Consider the following 23,395-nt stretch of genomic DNA (forward strand, 5'->3'; position numbering starts at 1 on the left):
TCCTGAAAGTACAGCTGGCATTTTCTTTCATCAGCTTGATACGGTACAGATTCTTATCCTAATGGTGAAGTGTTTTACTAAAGCTTGCCCAGTGATTGGACAAAACTAAAACTTATTATAAGCCACAGTCATCCTAGGGTCCCCCCTGCTAGGTAGCCTCCCTGGATCTGTGGGTTGCAGTCTGATTGTCCTCAAAAATAATAAATCTTTAAAACTAAAAAAATATAAATATATTTTGAGCTCTTTGTAAATATAAGAAATTAAAATAAGTCCTAAAAAGGGGGATTGGAGACAGTCTGCTTATTAGAGTAATGAGCACTTGCTGCTTTTGTAGAGGACCTGGGTTTTTAGCACCCACCCAGCACCCACAACTGCCTGTACCGCCAGGGACCCCACACCTTCTGGTCTCCTTGAGCACCGGCACTCATGTGCACACACACAAGTAAAGATAAAATAAGTCTTAAAAAAAGGGAAAACGTAAGAAATGAGCCAGGCATGTCAGTACACACCTGTAGTCCAAATCGCATAGTGGGCTGAGGCAGGAGGACCATTTGAGACCATGGACTTGAGACTACCTAGGCATCATAGTGAGACTCAACTCATCAAAACAAAAATACAAGAGAAATGTAAGAAATGCCAGAGAAACTTAACTAGTAGTTGAACAGAACTTCTCAGTTCTTTGGTGTTTGGCAGGATTAAGGGGAAGTGTGGAGGGCTCAGCCTCTGGAAGGAACTGGAAAAGAGGTGAGAACCAATAAAACTTGGAATTTCTTACTAGGGATCTCTTGGCTCTCACAACTCCAGCTAATAAGTCATTTCCTCAGCTCCGGTCCTACAACTCTGACTTGACCATTCTGTCTTTGAACTCAAGCTCCTTGGGGAGTCTGGCAAGGCTTTCCGCCAAGCCAGTTCTCGCATGTTCAGGGAGGAGCTCGCTGTATTCTCTCCCTGTGCGTCTCGGTGCTAAGCCTGTATCTCCCTGTAGCGAGCCGTTTGCATTGGCATTTACCGCTTCCTGTGGCTTGAGTACCAAACCTGGTGTCCATGCCTGCTCCTGTCCTCTGTCTTGTGTCCCCCTGGCCCCCGGATCTGGTCTCTGGGCACGGTAGGTGATTCCTTTGGGTGTCCCTCGGATGAACCATACATTTGTTTTCACCCCGCCTCTCCCCTGCATGGGAGGCTCAGGGTCTGAGTGCAGCTGACACCGAGTGAGCGTCCCATGCCGTCCTCCCTGGTGTTCTCACGCTATTGCCTCATTCTCGCAGCTCTGCATGTCTGAGGTTCACATCCTTCAACATAATCGCTCTTCCGCTGCCCATCTTCAGCAGCTTTACGGTGCTTTGGAGTTGGGGTATGGCCTCAAGATTCCTGGCGGCTTGTGGGCTCCTCTGGGCAGGAGCCTCATTTTGTAGACACTGCGCTCTGCTGCCCCAGCAGCATGCAGCAGTATGTAGTAAATGTTGGTATAATCCTGCACTGGGGGCAGAGGCATAGAGTAGTTTAGATTAGTGTTGTTGTCGAGCCGAGCAGGCAAGCATATGAATCATTAAAGTGATTTGTACTTTCCTGTTATTTAGTAAGTACATTCTCTCTTGGCCTTGCCAAATTTGAATCTGCAAACTTCCTCTCGCCATGGCTCCATTTAAGCAGCATGTACTCTTTCCAGTTTTTTTTTTTAAATGTTAATTCTGCTTTCTTGTTTCTGTATGCCTGTAGACTCTGCCTGGGTCCTCTTTATTGATGGGACTGCTGGCATTTGTCGCTCTACCTAGGGAGTCATAGGCTTCTGAGAGAGCCTTGGCTTTCTTGGTTGCTTGTGTACTTGCTGGGGAGTCACACAGAGGATCTCTAGCATAGTGCTTTGGTATTTATTTGCTCTAGGGTTTTATCAAACCCAACTAGTCACTCATAACATGGGGTGGGGAGCACTATTCCATCATCTGCGGTCACCCTCCTCATGACAGGGTTAACATTGTTGAGCTTGACATGATCCAGCCAACTGTAGCTACTTACATGGATTCTCTCCCTTCTTCATGGTGCCTTGGGTCAGGAAGGCAGGTCCAAGCTGTTTTCTGTCCCCCTGTGCCTTCATCACTCTTGTTCATCACTGTGGCTAGGACTGTGAACACCACCACTGGCTGTGAGAAGTCAAGCAGCAGATCCGACGCTTTCCACACAAAGCGTGTCTGGATATAGACAGAATGCTGTTTAACCAAGGAAAGTTGTTGGGTTGAAATGAGCAGGGCCTACCACAAACTGTGAAGATATTCCTTCCAAGACTCGTCCAGTCTCAGCTCTCCCCAGACGCCACAGTCTGCATCCACGTGGGACTTGCCAGGTAGACATGCCACCTTTGCTATGCTGGTTACTGTGTGGGCTACAGCTAAGAATTTTCTCATTCACTCAGCAGACGTTCAGATTTTCAGCCAGATCCTGGCTACAGAAGTAAGCAAGCAAGGCCTTTGCTGCCCCTTCAGAGCTCATCTTAGTGGGTGGGACATGCATTGACACACTTCCCACGTAGGATCCTACTGTGATCACAGAGGTGCTGGGGAGTTCTCAGTGGGGTCCTGCTTCCTGCTTCAGACTGCCCAGTGCCTTGTCCATCTTCCTCTCTAACACTCTCACAGGGCAGCTGGCTTTCTCTGTGTTCCTCTCCCGACTAGAGTGCTATAGTTGGTTGTTTTTGCTCTTTTGTAGGGGGCTGCCACCCAGCTCCCAAATAAATCACACACGGAGGCTTTTTCTTACTTCTAAGTGTCCTGTCTTAGCTTGGCTTGTTTCTTGCCAGCTTTCCTTAACTTTAATCCGTCTACTTTGCTTCTGGGCTTTCCCTTTTCTATTCAGATGTTTTAGACAGGCAAAGTAACACAGAGTTAAACAAATCAACATAAACAAAAGTAACACACCTTAAAATAACATTCCCCAACAGAGTGTGAATTGATTCCTTTAGGCATTGAGACAGTCCAGTTTTGGATTAATTCTTTGAGTATCCCCTAGTGCCTGTTACACTATTGTGCTTGTTTTTATATTGATTTATGTACTTGTTCTGTACAGATAAATCTAGTACTATGTTATAAAACAATAATCAAAGAAGTTAGAGTTGAAGTAATTGTTGGAGAAGAAACAGATAAAAACCAGGTGCGAAATCATTTGCCTTACGTAAAACCTAAGGTAGCAAAAGATTTCTGTTGTCTGCTCGAAGAACTCCAGATCTTTTGATGCTTGGTTTCATGGTCTCCAGCACAAAGAAGGAAATTGCCATTGCTGTACTTTGTGGATTGGACAGAAAATGGAATAAAAAGGAAGTTTATAGTAGTTCCCAAGGACTGAGAGCCCGGATCGCCCTGTTTCTCAGTATAGGTATTTGGCACCCTCTACAGAAAGCCGCCTCCTGAGTGGGTGAACAGCCTAACCCGCAGTCCTAGCACAGGGGAGGTGGAGGCAGGTGTGTCAGGAATCGAAGCCAGCCTTAGCTACAGTAGTGACTTCAAGGCCAACTTGAGCTACATGATACCTAGTCTCAAAACACAAACCAGAAAAGCCACCTCATCCCATCCGTCGGGAATTTCAACTTTCCCTATGATGGTCTTCTGTAAACTTCTAAAACCCACGGCCTCTTTAGGAACTAGAAATCCAATATCATTATTCTGACACCCCCACCCCCAGTGACTTCCTCTCATCAGCCAAGAATATTTTACCTTTCTACCTTGGTTCTTCTTAAGCTTGTTTTATAAAAACAATGCCCTTTTCTCATATGTAGTTAAATCTTGCTACCGAATCTGACTTTCAAACTGTATATCCTGTCTCAGCGTTTCCAGCATGCTTCTACCCACTCTCAATTAAGACTCACTTCTCTAGAACCATCACTTTAATTTCCCATCTATTTGGATTGGTAAACCAGGCTCTAGCTTTAATTCAAAGACTCTAGTTAGACAAATTTGTATTCGGAACTTAACGTCAGACAAGTAAATAAATTAGCTGGCATCAAGCTTTGATCAAAGCTCTCAGCCTGACAACTTAAGCCAAAAACAGGATGCTGTAGAATTCTTTTCTCAGAGCTGGTCAAGAATTGAGGTAGAGCCAAGTGTGACGGAGCACACCTTTAATCCCAGCACTTGGGAAGCAGAGGCAGGCGGATCTCTTAAAACAGCGAATTGATGTCGGTGCATTGGCGTTTTGGTTTAGGAACCAAGGTGTCACAGGCATGTTGGCAGGGCCATGCTCTATGGTGTGCACACCCTGATCTCTGCTAATGAGTGAACATTTCCTGGTAATGGACTTCAGGCTTTGCTTTTCCTAAGAGCACACCAGGTGCTCTGCTAAGAGTGCTTTCCAGTTTATAACAACTTCGATTCTTTCCTATTTAATGAGCGCTGTGCGTGAGGTTCCTCCGCTCCTGTGTCTTCTCAGTCGTTTCTTCCTTGTATTTGCCCTCCTCCTTTCCGACTGGGAGGGCCTGGCCTTCCCTTCCAGGATCTTTTTGCAGTCTGTCCAGCTTTAGCCTGGTGATAACCACCTTGCTGGGGTGGATGCCCACGTGGAGAGGTGTGCCATTGGCCTTTTCTCGATGCAGCTGTTCAGTGCAGGTGACGCGTGGCTTTCTCTACACCTGGACCGCCGTGCCAGTCTGCTGCCTCTGTGGTGCCCTCCCACAACCGGAACTTCGTCACCTTTTCAGATGTGCAGAGATCACAGGGGCACGCACTTGGGGTTCGGCTCTCTTCCTAAAGTGAGAGGGTGCACCGCTGTTTATCCGCTTTGGTCAGAACCCACACAGGGACTGAGCTTGGTTTTGGCGGCAGCTGCCCCAGCAATGACTGCGAAGGGAAGAGCTATTGCTTCCTATGTAACAAGTCTCCGAATAACCTCTCTTGCCGAGGAGAGACACCAGAGTTCGGGATTTGCACTGGCTCTTTGCAAGGTCTGTGCACAGCAGAGGTCTGCTGTTCTGACTCTGCTACCGCCCTGGCTGCCATACCCTGTCCTACCTTTGCGAGCTGAACGGGCTATTGCAGCAAACCTCTTTGCAAAGCCCCTCCTCGGCTTTGCTCAGACGATCAAATCTCTTAGAAGTAGTGGATTCTCTACCAGATTCCTACATGTGATGGAGCACACAGCCCAGCACTGGAGAGATTGAAGCAAGAGGATTTTTGAGTTCAAGGCCAGCCTTCAGCTCTACAGTGAATCTAAGTCTCTAAGATCCAAAGCCTTTTTTAAAACTCTCTTTGGGGTTGAAAGTATTACTTTGGTTATGTAACTGTCCCCTTAAATGTCTCAACACTATATGCAGATAGTTAGGAACGCTGCTCAGCTGAGTAGTGGTGTCCCGGCTTTCTCTTCTAAGCCATGACCCGAGTATGTGTTAGGTGGAGCTGACCTTCGCTGTAAGGGAACTTGTGAGAACAGAACTCAAGGCCTCAGGGTCTCCCACAGGAGAGCACTGGGACGGGAGAGGTCGCGCCCACTAGCTCCGCTCCCCGAGAACTCAGACTGCAGTTGGTGCTGAAACGATAGCATGGGAAAACAGGAGTGCGTGTTAGGGGCACTGTGTCTGTTCTCACAGCTTTGGGAGCATGAGGCAGTGCCCCAAAAGTGTCCTGACAGAACTGAAGGCTGACTCCGGGGAACTGTCCAGGCAGCTAACTCAACCTCTGGGGTGGCCTTTGCCAGTAACATAAGAGAGAAGCTTGTCAAGTAAGTTCCTTCAAGCGGTTAAGGAAAGTAGCGCTCACTCAACGCTTCCCCTTGGTTTCTACGTCCATGGACCAGAGAGACGGTCTGGGAGGGTGATGGATGCGGAAGAGAAGGAGGGAATCAGAGGGTGATGATTACGGGAAGGTGGTAAGAGCTATATCTGCACACCATGGCTGAGCTGTGACAAGAAAGCGGAGAGGTGTAAATGTCAGGTTGGGGGTGAGAAGCAAGGAGAGTGAAATGGACTGTCACTGCCCCGTGTGCCACGCTCCAGCTCCTCAGTGTCACAGCCTCGGAAAGCATCCCTGGGACTGGGAATGGTTCCGTAAAGTGCTCGCCTCACAAGCATGAGGACCTGAGCCCAGATTTCCAGCGCCCACATAAAAACCCAGGGTTGTTGGCCAGCACCTAAAATCCCAGTGCTGGGGAGCTGGGACAGGAGGATTCCCAGGCTTGCTGACCAGCCAGTCCCAACTCCGTAAGCACCAGGTTCAGCAAGAGGCCCTACCTCAAAAACTCGGGTGCGGGGGGGATGACTTGGGTGAAAGCGTTGCAGCAAGCCCAACCTAAGGTCAGATTCCTAGAACCCACATGAAAACTGTATGTAGTATCACATACCTCTGACGTCCACAAGCACATCAAAGATCCCCTTCTGGGATGGAGGGCCATAGGCCCGCAAGGCCTTGCTCGGCCTGCTATGAGTGGGAGTTAGGACAGCAAATCAAGCACAGTGCCTCACACCTGGAATCCCACGCCTTGGGAAGCTGAGACAGGAGGATTGCTATAAATTCAACTCAGTCTGGTCTATATAGTGAGTTCCAGGACAGCCTGGTCTATATAGTGAGTTCCAGGACAGTCTGGTCTATATAGTGAGTTCCAGGACAGCCTGGTCTATATAGTGAGTTCCAGGACAGCCTGGTCTATATAGTGAGTTCCAGGACAGCCTGGTCTATATAGTGAGTTCCAGGACAGCCTGGTCTATATAGTGAGTTCCAGGACAGCCTGGTCTATATAGTGAGTTCCAGGACAGCCTGGTTTATATAGTGAGTTCCAGGACAGTCTGGTCTATATATAGTGAGTTCCAGGACAGTCTGGTCTATATAGTGAGTTCCAGGACAGCCTGGTCTATATAGTGAGTTCCAGGACAGCCTGGTCTATATAGTGAGTTCCAGGACAGCCAGGGCTACATAGCAAGACCTTGTCTCAAAAAAAAGCAAAGATCATCTGTCATGTCCCACGAAAGGATCCAAGACTTCACACCCCATCCCCTCCATCATTCCTTGACCTAGTTTCCAATGAGAAGGTGAAGTCTTGGTAGCAGGGAGTTGGTGCCCCCTCCTGACCCTCTCACAGTGCTCCAAATGTTGGCGTGCAGTGAACAGCTAAACAAAAATAAAGGGGTTGGGGCACATATCTGCCCCTGCTCATTAAGTGATGCCAGTGATGGATGAAGGTATTTCTCCAAGACCAGTCAAGATAGCTCCTGGAGAAGACAGAGTGCTGCTCCTTAACACATCGTTACACTGGAAAATGTATAACTAGTAAAGGTATAGGCAGTATGGTTATTTCCATTTTACAATAGAAGAAAGCATCACCTGGCCCAGCGCTCTGCACTGCTCTGACCCATGAGGCAGGTCCGCCTCATGCCTCTGTGATAGACCAGGTGCTCCAAATGGTACCACTCCTCGCTCCCCACTTCCCATCGTTTTATCCCCATTCTGGGCACAGAACTTTTTCCTGGATACCCAAGTGTGTGCTATTTGTGAGAGCAGAGAGGTGCAAGCAAGGGTCAGATGCCTTGAGACGGAGGAGGTGACAGAATTCCTTTATGTAGTTCTTCTGCTAGGTGACGCCAAACACCCACGCTGCCAGGAGCAGGACTTTTTGCTCCACTTTAGCCTCAAGGAGAAGCTTTAAGGGTTGATGTAACGACATGATGGCAGAAAGCTGGTGTTGGTGGCCACGGAGGGTCTTGGGAACCACCTTTGCTGTGGGGCAGTGCCACACGCCAGGCTGCACACGAACTGTGGTGGGTTTCTGCCCAAACTCCAGTGAGACCGTGCCCACCCCGTGGCTTTGGGGGCGGAGCCTGCAGAAGGCGGGGCTCGGGGCGGGGCGAGCTCAGCGCCTCTAGCAGGCTCGGCTCCGACTGTAGTTTAAAAGACTGGAAGGCGGGCTTCGCCAACTAGTGCCCGAGTGCCCGAGAAGAGCCCGCTTGGCACAGCCATGACCCGGCGGGCAGGGGGCTCTCGGCTGCTCCGCAGTCTCCTCCTCTTCGTGTTGTTCACTGCCGGCGTCGCCTCCTTCAATTGGGATCTCCCGGAGCCCCGCAGCCGAGCCAGCAAGATCCGAGTGCACCCCCGGGGCAACCTCTGGGCGACCGGTAAGTCTTAGGGGGACCCCAATAAGCGTGCCTCATTCTCCTCGGTCCCCAGTTTCCTTTCAACTCTCTGGAGGCTCATAGTGGCGAAGCTCCTGCAGACCCCGGGGGCGGGGGGAACCTCAACTTTAACAGGTGGGAACTGACAGGTCAGATCCAGAGTCAGGGGCTTGGCTACGATAATCCTCTAAGCAAGTTTAAGGCAGAGCTAGGACAGCATCTTAGATCTGGTTGCCGTCGTCGTCGGTCCCCTTCCCTTAGGCAGACTGCCGGGATTTTCTCACTCATGTCTTCTCTTCTCTGCAATCTGTCTCCGAGACACCATCTCCACTTCCATCCCTGGCAGGTCTCTCCCTGGTCCCAGGCTATCTACGCTTCTTTCAGTGGTGCTGACCTCCAGTGGGTCGGGAAAAGCTGAGGCAGTCAGCTTTGCCTACACCCAGATGTCTGTGGTTTCTTGCTGAGGAGAAGGTTGTTTTTTTTTTTTTTTTTTTGTCTTCTCTCTGTGAGAGCTGAAAGGTGGAATAGACCAGAACTTGCTTATGGTAATAGGGTCCTCGTTCCTTAGCTTCCATGTACCTTGGCACCTCCATTTCAGGTCACTTCATGGGCAAGAAGAGTCTGGAGCCCCCAAGTCTGTCGCTGGTGGGGACAGCACCTCCCAACACCCAGAGGGACCAGAGCGTGCAGCTGAGTCATGATCTGCTCAGGATCCTTCTGCTAAAGAAAGCTTTAGGCATGAACCTCAGTGGTCCAGCTTCCCCAATTCAGGTGAGCCCCCACCCCAGTACCGACATGCAAGAATTGCCACCCTGCTGGGGTTCAGGGTGGGACTGCCTAGCCAGGGCATGATGGGTATGGATTCCAGAAAGCCAGGGTCCCAGGCCTCAAAGGGGGAATATCCCAAAGACCGGCAAATGGTGCAGCAGACTGCATGGGAAAGAAGTTCCTCTTTGCCCAGCGCCGGTCTGAAGTCACAGACTAGGATTATCCGAGCCCCTTAAACAGACCTTCCTCCTCCGTCCATACAGCCTTGTCCATCCCTCTTGTCATCCACTGCACTAGCCAAGCTCACCGTTGCGGTTCCAGTCTGAGCTTGTGGTGTGAGCTGTGACCCCTGAGGCCTAGAGGTGGGAAGGGAAGTCACCAGCGGAGACAGAACGCAGGAGCAGCTCGCTTTCCAGCCTCCTGTCCATTTTCCGATGGCAGGCTTTTATCATACGTCAGTGCTCTTGACAGCATGGGGCTGTCCTGTGCATTTAGGATGCTTAACCCATCCCTACCCAGTTTCTACCCGTCAGATCCAGTAATACATTCCCTCTCCTCACCAAGTTGTGATAACCAAAATTCCCTCCAGGTCAAGAATGATGCATTTGCCTGCAGTCCCTGATGCTTCAGAGGTTGAGGCAGGAGGCTGGTTTAAGACCAGGAGTTTTGGGGGAAAAAAAACCAAAAAAGCCTTTAGACATCAAGCTGACGTCCCCTGGGTGGAAGCTGGCTCAAATCACCCCTGGTTATAAAGCACTAACCCATGGTGGTCAAGCCTGGCTGGGTGGCAGCTCCTCCATTCTCTGCTCCTGGTCTGTCTCCATTGCTCACCACTGTCCCTGGTGCTTATTGCTGTGTGCAGAAGGCAGTGTGGTGGGGTAGGATGTGTGCTGGGGCCACACCTAGCTACTTAGGAGCTGGGTGACCTTAGAAATGTCACTGAACTGCCGCTCTGAGCCTCATGTTCTTCATGAAATGGAAATAGCAGGCCCACCTTTCCGTCACATGCACAGTCTGGTGCTGGGCACGCAGAAAGCCCGTGGTAAGCGGGAGCTCCTCCCACCTGTCTGCAAGCCCCCACAGTACCTGCTGCTGACTCCCTTCAGTGTGCGCATGCCCGCATGCCGAAAGGAGAGACCGTCCTTAGAGACCGTCTACCTGCAGCCGCAGCAACCATGCCAGGAACCGCAGGTGCAAGAGCCAGAAGCTTGGGCTGGCAGAGTCCAAAGAGACACAGCCTCCCCTCGAGGGGCATTATTTTGAAGGCCTGAAATACCAAGAGCAACCAGAGACTCTCAGAGGAAGGGACACTGCCCGGGCCAGTGGCAGGGAGCATCAGACAGGTCTGGAGCAAGAGCATGGGGAGGTAGCGGAGTGTCACCGTGGACTTGATTTCTGGGATGTTCTTTAGTTGTCATGACTACCCTGTGAAACTGGTGCTCCATTCTAGGGAAACCATTACCCCTGAGTCCTCTCAGGCCTTTCAGGGGGAAAGGTACCCATTCGGACCCAGCCGAGAGCCTGCCCCTGCTCACCTCTGGGCACAGCCAGCATATCCCCACGCTTGTGGACTCGAGGGTCATCTTCTCTTTTTGCCTTCAGTACAGGAGGCTGCTGCAGCCAGTCCTGAGGAAGTGATGCCAGTAACAAGACAGACACAGCACCTTGGCTTGGATGTGTCCGTCCGGGGAAGCTGCTGACTGGAACCCCAGCCGTGGCCCCATCTGGATGTAAATCCTAAGCTCAAACGTGTTACTCCATTGCTGTGATTTCTGGTTGGGTCACCAGGAATGTTGATGATGCAGACACAGAGTCTTTCCTGCTGTATTTCTTGCTTCCCTGGTGAAGTTGTGAATAAAAATACTGCTCTTTACACAGAATGTCTGGGCCTCTTCTTCCACCTCCATTTGAAGAAAGGGGTAAGGGCTCTGGAGAGTGGTATGTTTGTCGAGATGGGGTGGTCTGGGAGAAGCCCCATCACCCCCTCACCATGGCTCCAACCAGGCAATGAATAATTGCCAACCCTCAGCCACCATGTACTACGCTGGCTGCCCTGGTCCTTTGCATTTCTACCACCTAAAGTTTCTTTGCCTGCGATGGGGGGCTGCCTACACTATGCTACACTCACCCCATCTTTCATCCCAAGCTTTAGTGCGGTACCTGGCGCATACAGGAGAGAACCACTTCGGAATCCAGCCCTGCCGTGTTCTTACTCTCCTCTGGATGTAGGGACCTCCGTACAGGTTGCCAAAGGCATTGAATAAAAACGAGAGTGTCAGATACTTTATTGACACAGTGTCTTGTGTAACGTAGACTGGTCTCGAACTCCCTGTGTAGCAGGTGGTGACCTAAAACTTCTGGTTCTCCTGCCTCTATCTCCTGAGCACTGGAATCACAGGCGTGCGCCACCTTGCCGGGGAGTGGGGGTGGTTTACGTGGTTCTGGAAAGCAAACTTCGTGCATGCTAGGCAAGCACTCTACCAGCTGAGCTACATCCCTAGCCCTACAAGATTCCTTTCATAAAAAAAAAATCCGAAAGTATCCTTCACGGACATATTCACGCAAACTTTTAAATGAACTGTTCACCTTAAGTTCCAATTAAGTCTGTACTGTACCTAGCTTTGGGACACTGACAGCTCTTTGGCTACATATACTTGATCCTAAAACACGGGCATATTCGATGTCTGCTCCGGTCATGCATGCAGCTGATATCGAAGAATCTGTTTTTTGCGTCCTTTTGACCCGGACGCTGCGCACAGAGCCCAGGAAACATCAACAGAGCTCCGCGCAGCTCCGAGCGCTCCCGACACCGTGAGGCGGGAGACCACGCCCTCTCCTCGCGAGAGCGCGCGCCCGCCCGGGAAGTCTGCCTGGCGGAAGTGGAGTGGCGGAAGCGACAGTTGCTATGGAGCTCGCGGAGGACTGGCTGGTGGAGTCTTTGCGCTTGTAAATCGGGCCGCGGGCTGGTGGGCAGTGGGAGCAGGCGTGGGCAGCAGGGCCCCGGGTGTGGGCTCGCGGGCGGTGCCCAGACACGGCCGGGCGGAGGGTCCCGATCTCCGCCTCTCGGTCCTTTTGTAAGCAAGTAACGTGACCAGATGCTCACTCGTGAAGGCTGGTTATGTTGCACCGGCCTCTAGGTTAACCCGAACACAGGGTTTGCAATTGATTGTTCACCTCAACTTGGAGAAATCAACTTTGCGGAACCCTGGGCGTTCCACAGATAAGAACCAAGGATCGGTGCCTGGTCCTGTTCACACAGGGAGTAAAATGCGGAAAAAAGACTTGAGTCCCATATTTACCTGACTCCAGAGCCTGGATCTACTAATCCTGCAGTGATCTCAGAGTGCTTGGTCAGCTGCACAGTATCGTGCACCATGTGATGTTTATATCCCTATCCTTGCAGGTACCAAGATTTCCATGCATTTGACCTCTCAGGAGCCACTCGAGTCCTTGAGTGGATTGGTGGAAAAGGTAATATACGTAGCCTGCCACTAAAGGAGATGAATTTCTGCCTCTTGGGCTGAGTTTTCAGGTCTCAGCCTTTAGAGAGACCCATCCAACTTCCATCCCCTGACACAAGGCTACCCACTAATGAACAGGGAAGAAATTTATCCTTTGGGGGAATTTATAAATCCAGCCATGACCCACGATGTTTCTCACAGTTTGTCATAGTTACTGTTTTGTTTCAGGAGTCTTTGTTGCTGGTTATGAAAGTTTGAAAAAGAATGAGATTCTTCATTTGATACTACCTCTCAGACTCTCTGTAAAGGAAAACCAGGTAACTTAAATAGAGAAACTGATTATAGGAGTCAACTTGTACTTCCTGTGCATTTCTGGAGTGCCTGTTACCCACCAGGTACTGTCCCTGACAAGCTCTGGATCTGCCCTTAAAGCCTAGCAGAAGGAGGCTCCTGTGCATAGGGGTGAATGCTGAGGAACGTCGTGGTTCACAAGAGAGCTGCTACAGATAAAGGACAGTCTTTATCAAAAATAGATTTAGGGAGCTGGAGAGAGGATTCAGGGGTTGAGAGCACCTGCTGCTCTTCCAGACGACCTGCGTTTGATTCCCAGCACCCACCTTGCAACTCACAGCCTTCTGTAACTCTTGTCCCAGGGCACCCAGCATCCTCTTCTGGCCTCCAAGGGTACCAGGTGTGCATGTGGTACAGAGACATGCATGCAGGCAAAATAACCATACACATCAAATAAATAATTTTAAAAAATAGATATAGGGGCTTGAGAAGTAGCCCAGTAGTATAGCACTCATAGCATGAGCAAGGCCTCTGTTCAATCCTGGTAGCATCACACACACGCACTAGGGTATAGGAGTCGGTAGAAACCAGATAGATGGGTAAGATCACCTAGGATGAAGGTGTGGGCTCCGAGGGTTAAGAGAAGACAGCAGGAACAGAACCTTAGGGAATGTCTTTAAATAAGTTGGAGAAAGAGAATGTGTGAGTGGTAGCTATGTAAGTCTAGTTAGTGGCTACTGCTGCTGCTAGCCAGGCTCCTCCTCAAAACAGGAGGAGGAGGAGGAAAAGGAAAGTTTTTGCCCCATATGAGAGGCACAGGGGACAGGCTAGAAGGAGGCTTGGAGATAGTCAGGAAGAAAAAGAAGCTGGATGTGTAGACATTTACAGACATCAGCCTGCCAAGGTCTGGCTGAATAACTTTCATGGCCTCCTTCCCAAGTGCTCATTTGAAGTGTTCATCTGTAAAGCACGTGCTAGGGCTGGAGAGATGGCTTAGCAGTTAAGAGCACTGGTTGCCCTTCTAAAGGACCCAGGTTCAATTCCCTCACCCACATGGTAGTTTACAACTGTCTGTAACTCCAGTTCCGGGGGATCTAGCACCCTCGCACAGGCAAAACCCCAATGTACATAAAGAAAATAAATCTTAAGGAAAAAAAGAAAGAAAAGCAGGTTCTATGCTGGGTGATGGTGGCGCACACCTTTAATCCCAGCACCCCAGAGGCAGAGGCAGGCAGATCTCAGTGAGTTCAAGGCCAGCTTGGTCTACAGAATTAGTTCCAGGACAGCCAAGGCCACACAGAGAAACTCTGCCTCAATAATACAAAACAAAAAAGAAGAAAGAAAAGAAAAAAATCAGGTGCTGTCTGATTTCTCCCCACCCATTTGTATTTTAGGGTTTATTCCCAGAGAGAGATTTCAAAGTGCGCCATGGAGGATTTTCAGACAGATCTGTCTTTGACCTAAAGCACGTGCCAGATACCAGGTATGGCCAGTCTATGTCTCAGACCTTCCATTCTTTGGGGATGCCGGGAAATGCTCTCGGTGCCCTGTCTTCTTACCACCGTGCCCACGTCTCAGTCTCCAGACATGGGTGGGCGCACGTGGTCCTGGGGCACACGTAGATTTAGCATGTGAAGAAACCATTAGCTTAGCAGCCATTTTGACTGGGGGAGCCAACAGGTCTCTGGAGTTGCTCCAGGGACGAATACAGAGTGGAAAGTCCTCTGAAGCTTCTCAGAGCTCTCAGCCAAGGGTATGTGTTCAGGCTCCCGACTTGTGTCCTTTCTAGGTGACCATCATGACCTGTGGAAGCCTGAGCTCAGTCTGTGGCTCTGAGCTGTGATCCTGTCCCTAAAGCAGGGTGAGCCTGCCCATCTGTTGAGTGAGGGCAGCTGGTTCTAGGGATCTTGAGTGGGCCGGAGGGGAAAGGCTTCCAGGGTGAGGGTGAGCTTCCTGTCTGGACTGATCTTCTGTCTCTCTGGAACAGGTTGCTGGTGACCAGTGGCCTCCCCGGGTGTTCCTTACAGGTGTGGCAGATTGGAGAGGACAGTGGTGAGTGACGTTCACTTGGTGGAAACTGAGGTTTTAGGAAAGCGGCTCATACTCCTGCCCCTTATGCTGAGCCATAAAGAAGCACTGAAGGGGGGGGGGGCGGGACAGCACAGGTCCTGTCTGCGTTTGTACAGCAAAGGTGAGTTAGCATCCACAGTGTGGCAGACGGGCTGAACTGCTGCAGCTTCTCTGAACTTCCTGCAGGAACTGAGTTTACCAACCCAGCTGCTGGCAGAACACAGCGAGCCAGGGCCTCTCAGCTGGGCAGGGGCAGAGGAAGTGCTGAGCTGGGGCCACCCAGGAGCACTCACCTCGAGGAAAGAAGAGGAAAAGACTTGGAAGAGGTCTCTCTTTTCCCAGTGCACTAGTTCTGGGGAAGGAGAGTACCATGTGAGCGAGAGGCTCCCCGGCAGTCTGCCCGGAGGTCACACTACTGTTCCCAAGGGGCACAGAAAAGGATCAGGACGTCCCCGTGTGGGGAATAGCACCGAGACTGCAGGTCCCTGTCCGGCAGGTACCAGAGCATGCATCCCTTTAGCCTGATCCAGCCATTCCTTCCATCCCCCTGTGGGAGGCCAGCTCCCACTGTTGCCCCAGGGTACTCTTGAGGAGAGAGGGATAAGAAACGTCAGATAGAAATACAGTGTGGAGAGAAACACAGGACAGCCTCGGGAGGGCCTGGATCAACATCCACCGGCCCCTTCGGTCTCTTCTAAAGGGCTTTTTTATAGGAATGCCAAGGGGTGGAGCAAAGGACCTCCCCCTAGCACAGCCAAGTGCAGACCCTTCCAATCACCTGGTAACCACAAATGTGGTCAGTCCATCCCCCTATAAAGCCCTGCTGGGTAAAGCAAGCTCAGATCTCACTAGAAAATTTCTGCGGGCCTCCACACCCCTCCAGTGAGAGGCACCTCACAGCAGGAAGTGGGCCATGCCACGCTGTGGCAAAGCTTCCCAGTGTCCTACTTCTCCCAGCGCCCCCCCCCCCCCCCGCCACACAGGGGACGCTGTTGAGCTCATCCCTGACCTGAGCATCTCCTGTCACTTGTCTGTGTGGTCCTTCCCGTTCCTGTGTTGCTTTCCTACACATGTGGTAGGGGTTGATGCTGCTGCTGTTTGGTGATTTTATTGAGGTATGTTTTACCTACCAGTCAAGTGGACAGGTCAATGACTTTTAGAGAAAACCTGCCAAGTTTTACAGCCGTCATCATAAGTCAGTGTTAGAACATTTTTATTACTCCCAATAAGATCTGCTAGCCGTTTACTGTTACTATCACTCCCACACCCTGCTGCAGACGTCACTAACATATTTCTCTATAGGAGATTTGCCTGTTCTGAAAAAGTCTTGTCAGTGGGACCTTTCATGTAGTCTTCTGTGTCTGGCCACTGTCCCTTAGCATACGCTTCTTAAGACAGTCCATGTTATAGCGTCCATCGATAATTTGGTCTTTTTTCCCAAGAAAGAGTTTCTCTGTGTATCTTTGGAGCCTGTCCTGGAACTTACTCTGTAGATCAGGCTGGCCTCGAACTCACAGAGATCCGCCTGCCTCTGCCTCCTGAGTACTGGGATTAAAGGCGTGCGCCACCACTGCCCAGCAAGAGGCTGGATTCTGGTTTTATGTATATATGTAATTATTATGGAACTGGATGGAGAGGGAATTCAAGGCCTCAGATAGGCCAGGCAAGTGCTTTGATGTCAAATTATATTCCAGCCCCTCCTGAATCTTGGAGATGGTCTCCCTTCCCACAGTGCTCAGAGCAGCCCGTCTGGGGAGGGCTGGTTTCAGGCTCCTTGGTGTCAGTCAGCACAGGGGAGCCAGGGGGTGTGGCCCAGGAGAGCCAGGCAGGCTCTGCTGGAGTGGCCTCAGTGCAGCCTTTTGTGCTCCCTAGAGACCGGCTGCAGCCCTGCGGCTCAGCTGTGGTGTCTGCTGCAGGCACTTTGCGTTCCTGTGTTGAGAAATCTGGATGCCCTGAGGGTGCCATGGCCTCGGGGGCCCAGGAGACCGTTCACGGTGCAGGGGACTGTCGGGAAGGCGCTGCTGCTGCACACTCTGGTTCAGCCTCCAGTGCCCTTCTCGTACCATCCACTCGCTGTGCAGACCAAGCCTGACCTTTCACACTGGAGACCACACAGATCGCCATCTTCATACCGTGTGGGTCTGAAGTAGTTCTTTTTTGGAGAAAGAAAACACAAAGCATAAAACAAGAATTTCTCTTTTAAGTAGTTGGTGCAGCAAGTGACTTGTCCCAAACTATTACAGGTGACATCAAGAGAAGCACCAAGTGAATCCCGGCACTCGGGAAGCAGAGACAGGCAGAGCTCTGTGAGTTTGAGGCCAGCCTGGGCTACAGAGTGAGACCTATCTCCAAAAATTAAAAAAAAAAAAAAAAAAAAATGCAGAGCCTAGAAACAGCTAGCTAACGGAACAGCCCGAGGCTGAGACAAAGCAAAACTACAGAAATGAGAACCAGACAAAAATTAAAATAATGTGTATTCCATTCCAGCACTAGGAGATGGAGGCAGGAAAATCAAGAGTTTGAGGCCAGCCTGGGCTAGCAGGACGCTGCCTCAAAAAAAGGAAAAAAAAAAAAAAAAACAGAGCAAAACAAAAAGTCCCACAAGATGTCTCAGCAGGTGAAGGTGCTGGCTGCCAAGGCTGACCATCTGGCAATCTAAATCCAATCCCAGGGCCACACAGTGGAACCAAAAATCCGATACCTGCAAGTTGTCCTCTGACCTCCACATGTGCACGCAGATACAATAATAAACAAAGCAAATATTTTAAAATGAAAGTACATCTTTCAGATTTGTTTCCTGTTTTCCCGTCCTCATCAGCAACGTCTGCAGCACCGCCGTGAGCCGCTAGACCGGCGGGCTGTGGGAGCTCACAGCATCTTTTGGAAGAAGCTGTGCTGGTTCCTGAACTCGGAACTTGTTACTTTTCTCTAGAGATGTAACTGACCTCAGCAGCATGCCACGCTCTTCCTTCTATCTCCCCTCCGACAAACACGTCAGACCTGTGTGGTTTCAAAATGGCTGCAGTGACTCATTGTCTCCCATATGCAGAAATAGTTCATGAGACAAAGTATGAAGACGTGAAAGTGATTTGTCAGGTTCAAGAATGTGAGCAAAACCCGAGCGCTTTTGTCTCAGCACTGTCTCGTGGCCCTTAGCGCCCTCTCTCCCTGACCTTCTAAATGTCGGGGTTCTGGCCCGCCCTCACTGACACTCTGCACTCTGGCCCCTTCCCTTTCCTCAGATGTCATTGAAGCCGTCAGGACCATTGATGTGCAGGACAGAGAGGAGAGTCTCTGGCCTCGAATGTCTGTCTTCTCCTCTGGGGCACCTGGAATCCTCCACGGGGCGCGGCTCAGTGGCCTGAGGACTGTGGACTTAGAAGCCCAGAAGATCACGTACAGCTCAGGTACAGCACAGTGCGCCCCCTGCTGGCTCCTCCAGCCTGCTCTCTCCCTTATCCCAGCTCAACCCAGAGACATCCTTCCAGCCTCTGCCAGATGCTGGGGGAACCTGGGGCATGCAGTGCAACCCTGGCCTCCAGGCTGGCAAGATGAAGGAAAGGTGTAACGTGACATGTTCTGCCTAGGCCTGGCCCAGCCCGCCAGCCCTGCCACATTGTCAAACCCACCCAAGCCCAGCACCTTTTCTCTCCCCCTGTCTCCTAGGTACCAGTGATAGTGAGTCGTTGAGCAGCCTTCAGGTCCTAGATGCGGACACCTTTGCTTTCTGTGGCACCTCAGGTCGGCTGGGGCTCGTGGACACCCGCCAGAAGTGGGTGCCGCTGGAGACTCTGAACCCCAGCCTTGGCTCTAGTGGAGAGAGATGGTGTGCAGAAGTTAGGAACAGAGGCCAAGGCCCTGGGCCCTGCATCGCCAGCCTTGGCTCAGATGGGCAGCTCTGTCTCCTTGATCCCCGGAATCTCTGTCACCCTGTGAGCTCAGCCCAGTGCCCAGTGTCCAAACCCAGCCCTGACCCAGAGCTACTGCGAGTGACTTGGGCTCCAGGCCTGGACAACTGCTTGGCTATTTCAGGTACTGTTGGGAAAGATGTGTCTGTTCCGCCACTGCTCTGTCCCCATACTTAACCCAGCTGCCGAAGTTCAGGTTGCCTACCAGGAGCACCACTTTGGTCTCTGGACTCCTCAAAGGCGCATCGCTCCCCCACCCTGGCCACTGAACTTGCACCAATTGGCAGTGGGCCTTATGAGCCTAGCAGAGGGTTAAGTATGTTGAGAGAATTGTAGACAGTACGATCTGGAACAGCCAGAGGTGTTGGTTGTTTTTTACTCTTTGGGGAGCCCACTGCCCAGCTCCTAAATAATTACACACAGAGGCTTACCTTTTTTTTTTTTTTTTTTTTTTGGTTTTTTGAGACAGGGTTTCTCTGTGTAGCTTTGCGCCTTTCCTGGAACTCACTTGGTAGCCCAGGCTGGCCTCGAACTCACAAAGATCCGCCTGCCTCTGCCTCCCAAGTGCTGGGATTAAAGGCGTGCGCCACCACCGCCCGGCAAGGCTTACTTTTAATTATAAATGTCTGGCCTAAGCTTGGCTTGTTTCTTGCCAGCTTTTCTTAACTTTAAATTATTCCATCTACCTTTTGCTTCTGGACTTTTTCCTTTTCTTACTTCTGGAATCTTATTTTCATTCTTACTCCGTGGCTGGCTGTGTAGCTGAGTGGCTGGTCCCAACGTCCTGCTCTCCTTCTTTGCTCTTTTCTCCCCGATTTCTCCTCCTGTTTATTCTCTCTGCCAGTCCCACCTATCCTTTCTCCTGCCTTGCTATTGGCTGTTCAGCTCTTTATTAGACTAATCAGGCGTTTTAGATAGGCAAAGTAACACAGCTTCACAGAGTTAAACAAATGCAACATAAAAGAATGCCCAAGTGAGTCCCAAGAAAGGCGCAAAACTACACAGAGAAACCCTGTCTCGAAAAAAAAATCAAAAAAAAAAAAAAAAAGGCAACACATCTTGCATCACTAAACAAATGCTCCACAGCATAAACACATGTAACACATCTTCAACAAACATTCCACAGCACAGAGGCTGCATCAGAAAGGCAGCAGCATCTCATCGGGCTGCTTGTCTGCTTGTGTTTTTACTGTAGCCTCAGCAGCAGGCTCCTGAAGCCCAGGGGTTCTCATTGTGAGGGTGAGTTCACTGGGGCCTTCTAGAAGCCACTGAGAAAGGTCTGTTGACAGAAAAAAGGGGAAGTTCCAGGATCCAGAAAGAGCAGAAGAAACACAGTGTGCCAGAGAGGACAGGAAACAGCAACAGGGGATAGGGACAGATGGACCTCAACAGACGGACAAGAAGGCCGACCCTAAAGACGAGGCAAGGCTGTCCTCTGCCGACCTGGAGGTGGAGGGATTGGACTTTGGAGCAAATTGAAAGGGTTGAATTTTCTCCTGCCTCCATTTCCTGTGGAGATATTGTTATGAGGATTAGAGATGACACATTGTTGAAGTTAGGGACATAACTCAGTAAAGCTTGCCATGCAAGCTTGAGGATCTGAGTTTATCCCCAGAATAGAATCCATGTAAACCTGGACATTGCTGGGTGTGGGCGCCACATACCTTTAATCCCAGACTTGGAAGACAGAGGAGGTGGTTCTGTGTGTTTGAGGCCAGCCTGGTCTAGATAGAGTGTTCCTGGTCAGCCAGGGCTACATAGTGAGACTTTGTCTCACAGAGAGAGGGAGAGGGAGAAGGAGAGAGACACAGAGGAAGCGGGGATAAAAGTGGGGGAAAGCTGGATGTGGTAGTATGTTCTTATAATTCTAACACCAGGGAGGCAGAGACAGGTAGATCTCTAGGGCTCATTGGCTGGCCAGCCTAGCCAAATTGGTAAGTTCCAGGCCAATGAAAGGACCCTATGACAAAAACCACGGTGGAATATTCCTGAAAAATGATACTTAAGGTTCACCTCGCTGACCTCCACATACACAGACACACGTACACATACACACACACACACAGATATACTCATGCCCATGCGCACACACAGACACACTGACACACACTTGCACGCACACACATGTACTCATGCACGCACGCACGCACGCACACAGTGCATCCCCCGCAGGCCTGGCTGTGATACATACCCTGGCTGGGTGATAGATATTCTCGGGTGCTCACGGAGACACCCCCACTGGTACAGGTGGAGCTTTCTCTGTGGGTGGCCACCGAGTCTCGTGACAGAGGAAGTTGTCCAGGAAAGTGGGGGATGTGGGGTCACCCCTCTTTTCTGTGCTCTTCTCCAGGCTTTGATGGGACAGTGCAGATCTATGATGTCACATCGTGGGATGGAAAGAAAGGCCAAGTGGAGCCTCTTTTCACTCACAGAGGCCACATCTTCCTGGACGGAAATGAGGTGGACGCCGCTCCTCTGGTCACCACCCATACCTGGCACCCTTGCAAACCCAGAACGTTGTTATCAGCGGCAAGTGATGCCTCTCTGCATGTGTGGGACTGGGTGGACCTCCAGGCCTCCTGTTGACACCAGCAGTTCCCTCCTGGGCCTCTGAGAAGAGGGGGCCTTGCTTGCATGGCAAGGATGCTGATGGAGGACTCTGCGTGACCACAGGTCTACCACAGCTGTGGCTTCAGGGCGGTTAGCCTGCCCTTCTGTCCCTTCTTCCCATCTGTAAAATGAAGGTGGTAGTAACTGCCACCCAGGCATGTCACAAGTCAAGTCTCCGAGATAGGTGGTGGGCGTGTGGCACAGCACTGGCTGGAAGCGGCTGGTGGCTCAGGAACCACCTCTCCAAGTGTGAAGTGGCGGCGCTGTTCCTGTCCTTCACAGCCTCGTGGTGAGAAGAGAGCTGGAGTGTGAATGTGGGTGTGAACTTTTTCACAGAAGGAAACAATGTCTAAGGGCCAATAAACATTGAAAAAACCCAGTAACAAGCAAATAGCTGTTCATTCAGTTAGTTAGTTAGTTTTCGGATGGGGAGTGAACCCAGGGTCTGCTGAGTTCTGTCCTAACCTCTTTTCATTTCTTTTGAGTTTTTCCTGGGGTGTGTGTGTGGGGGGGTCTGTGTGTTGGTGTGTCTCTGCACACCTGTGAGTGTGGGCACTAGTCAGTGCTGGCAAGGTGGGTTCATGGTGAGTCCTCTCTGCTTGGCTAAAGGCTACATCCTGCTTTGTGTGTGCACTGTGACCTCTGCTTGATGGCAGAGTGGAGTGAGCCCTGCCTTCCTCCCTGTTGGAGGAAGTGTAGTCAGTGGTCTATGGCTGTGAAGAGACCCCGTGACCATGGCGACTCTTACAAAGAAAAACACTGGGGCTGGCTTACAGTTTCAGAGGCCTAGTCCATTATCATCTTGGTGGGAAGCATGGTGCTGGAGAGGTAGCTGAGAGTTCCACATCTGGATCCACCAGCCACAGGAAGAGAGAGACACTGGGCCTGGCTTGAGCTTCTGAAACCTCAAAGCTCCACCCCGTGACACACTTCCTCCAACAAGGCCACACCCCCAGTAATGTCTGACCATTTTCATTCAAACCACCATAGATCCCATCCTTTTTTAACCTTAATTCCTAGACCTCAACTCCAAATATCACACTGGGAATTGGGGCTTCAGTGTATGAATGGGTAAGGGGTACACACTTTCTTTGGTAGCACTTAAATATTTGGGAATAAGAAAAACATTGGGAGGCAGAGGCAGGCAGATCTCAGTGAGTTCGAGGCCAGCCTGGTCGATAGAACTAGTCCTAGGACAGCCAGGGTTGTTACACAGAGAAACTCTGTCTCGAAAAAAACAAAAAACAGAAAAAGAAAGAAAAAACCTAACAATGTTTTAAAGTAAATTTTATTTATTGTTTTTGAGACACGGACTCAGTGTGTAAAAGCTCAGGCTGCCCTTGAACATGCGGGCTCCTTTCTCAGCCTCCTGAGGCCATCCCTGCAGATGTGGACACATGTAGCTTCTCCTCTCTTTAATACAAGGCCAGGTGCCCTCCCCTCCTCCCTCAGCTTCCTGAGTAGCTGGGAGACGGCGTGTGCCACGGGACCGGTGTGGAAATGAAGTCTTTGCTTATTCACAGTGAAGCTGATAGAGGTTTCGTCGTGGAGAGCTCTGAGGGCTGCAGTCTCACAACATGACATTCATGCTCAGAGTTTCAGAAGCTTTCTCGTCCCCGCCCCTCCTGGAGCTCATTCTGGAGCTCTGCTCCCCACTCTGCTCAGTGGTGTCACACTGATAGCTGGAAATTGGCCGTGGTGGGAGTATTGACATGGCAGAAACTTGGCAAACGTTACAAAGCAGGGCTCTTGTTTCCCCAGAGAGCGGGATTACCAGCAGGCACTCGCTAGGCGATAGTGTTCCCCTCAGTGAGAGCAGTGAGTAATTTCGGAAATCGGAGAGTGATGTGTGAGCTAGAAGGTGCTTTGCTCAGATGTATCAGTCAGGGGCAGGCCAGGAAGACCAAACCCACACCGGGTAATTGAATTGCATGGAACGGGGCACAGGAAGCAGAGGAAGGCGAGGCTTGCAGAGGTAAACAGCGCAGCACGTCTCGAGGCAGCAGACTTCCAGGTAGGGACTGTGCAGTGTTCTTGTGTGGCCAGAGCCTGGATGACGGAACGGAGGCTGCCCGGGGGCCTCTAGACGCAGAGAAGATGGCTGGCTACCACAGAAGTGCGGTGGCAGAATGGATCGGTCAAAAGGAAGGTTCCCGGAGGTAATACGAATTTCCCTTCAGACGAGCTGCGCTGGGAAAGGCAACCTCACC

At 50.9% G+C, this 23,395-nt stretch overlaps 2 protein-coding genes across 3 annotated transcripts; both read left to right on the top strand.

Moving 5' to 3' along the window:
* Positions 1-6,849: 6,849 nt before the first annotated feature.
* Nmb (neuromedin B) lies at positions 6,850-10,725 on the top strand. Of its 2 annotated transcripts, none has more exons than XM_028873775.2 (3): positions 6,850-8,080; positions 8,676-8,848; positions 10,453-10,725. In XM_028873775.2, exons 1-3 carry the CDS (start codon positions 7,924-7,926, stop codon positions 10,543-10,545), a joined length of 423 nt encoding a protein of 140 aa, XP_028729608.1. In that variant the 5' UTR covers positions 6,850-7,923; the 3' UTR covers positions 10,546-10,725. The 2 variants fall into 2 exon arrangements, with proteins under 2 accessions (XP_028729608.1, XP_028729609.1); XM_028873776.2 differs by having other exon boundaries at positions 6,851-8,080; positions 10,448-10,725.
* A 967-nt stretch (positions 10,726-11,692) lies between these two features.
* Wdr73 (WD repeat domain 73) lies at positions 11,693-21,568 on the top strand. Its single transcript, XM_028873773.2, has 8 exons — positions 11,693-11,791; positions 12,249-12,316; positions 12,535-12,623; positions 13,992-14,080; positions 14,585-14,649; positions 17,910-18,074; positions 18,334-18,699; positions 20,926-21,568. The coding sequence occupies exons 1-8, from the start codon at positions 11,751-11,753 to the stop codon at positions 21,159-21,161; spliced, it is 1,119 nt and encodes a 372-aa protein (XP_028729606.1). The 5' UTR covers positions 11,693-11,750; the 3' UTR covers positions 21,162-21,568.
* Positions 21,569-23,395: the final 1,827 nt, after the last annotated feature.

This window comes from Peromyscus leucopus, chromosome 1 (assembly GCF_004664715.2).
Source record: "Peromyscus leucopus breed LL Stock chromosome 1, UCI_PerLeu_2.1, whole genome shotgun sequence".
NCBI classification, from domain to species: domain Eukaryota; kingdom Metazoa; phylum Chordata; class Mammalia; order Rodentia; family Cricetidae; genus Peromyscus; species Peromyscus leucopus.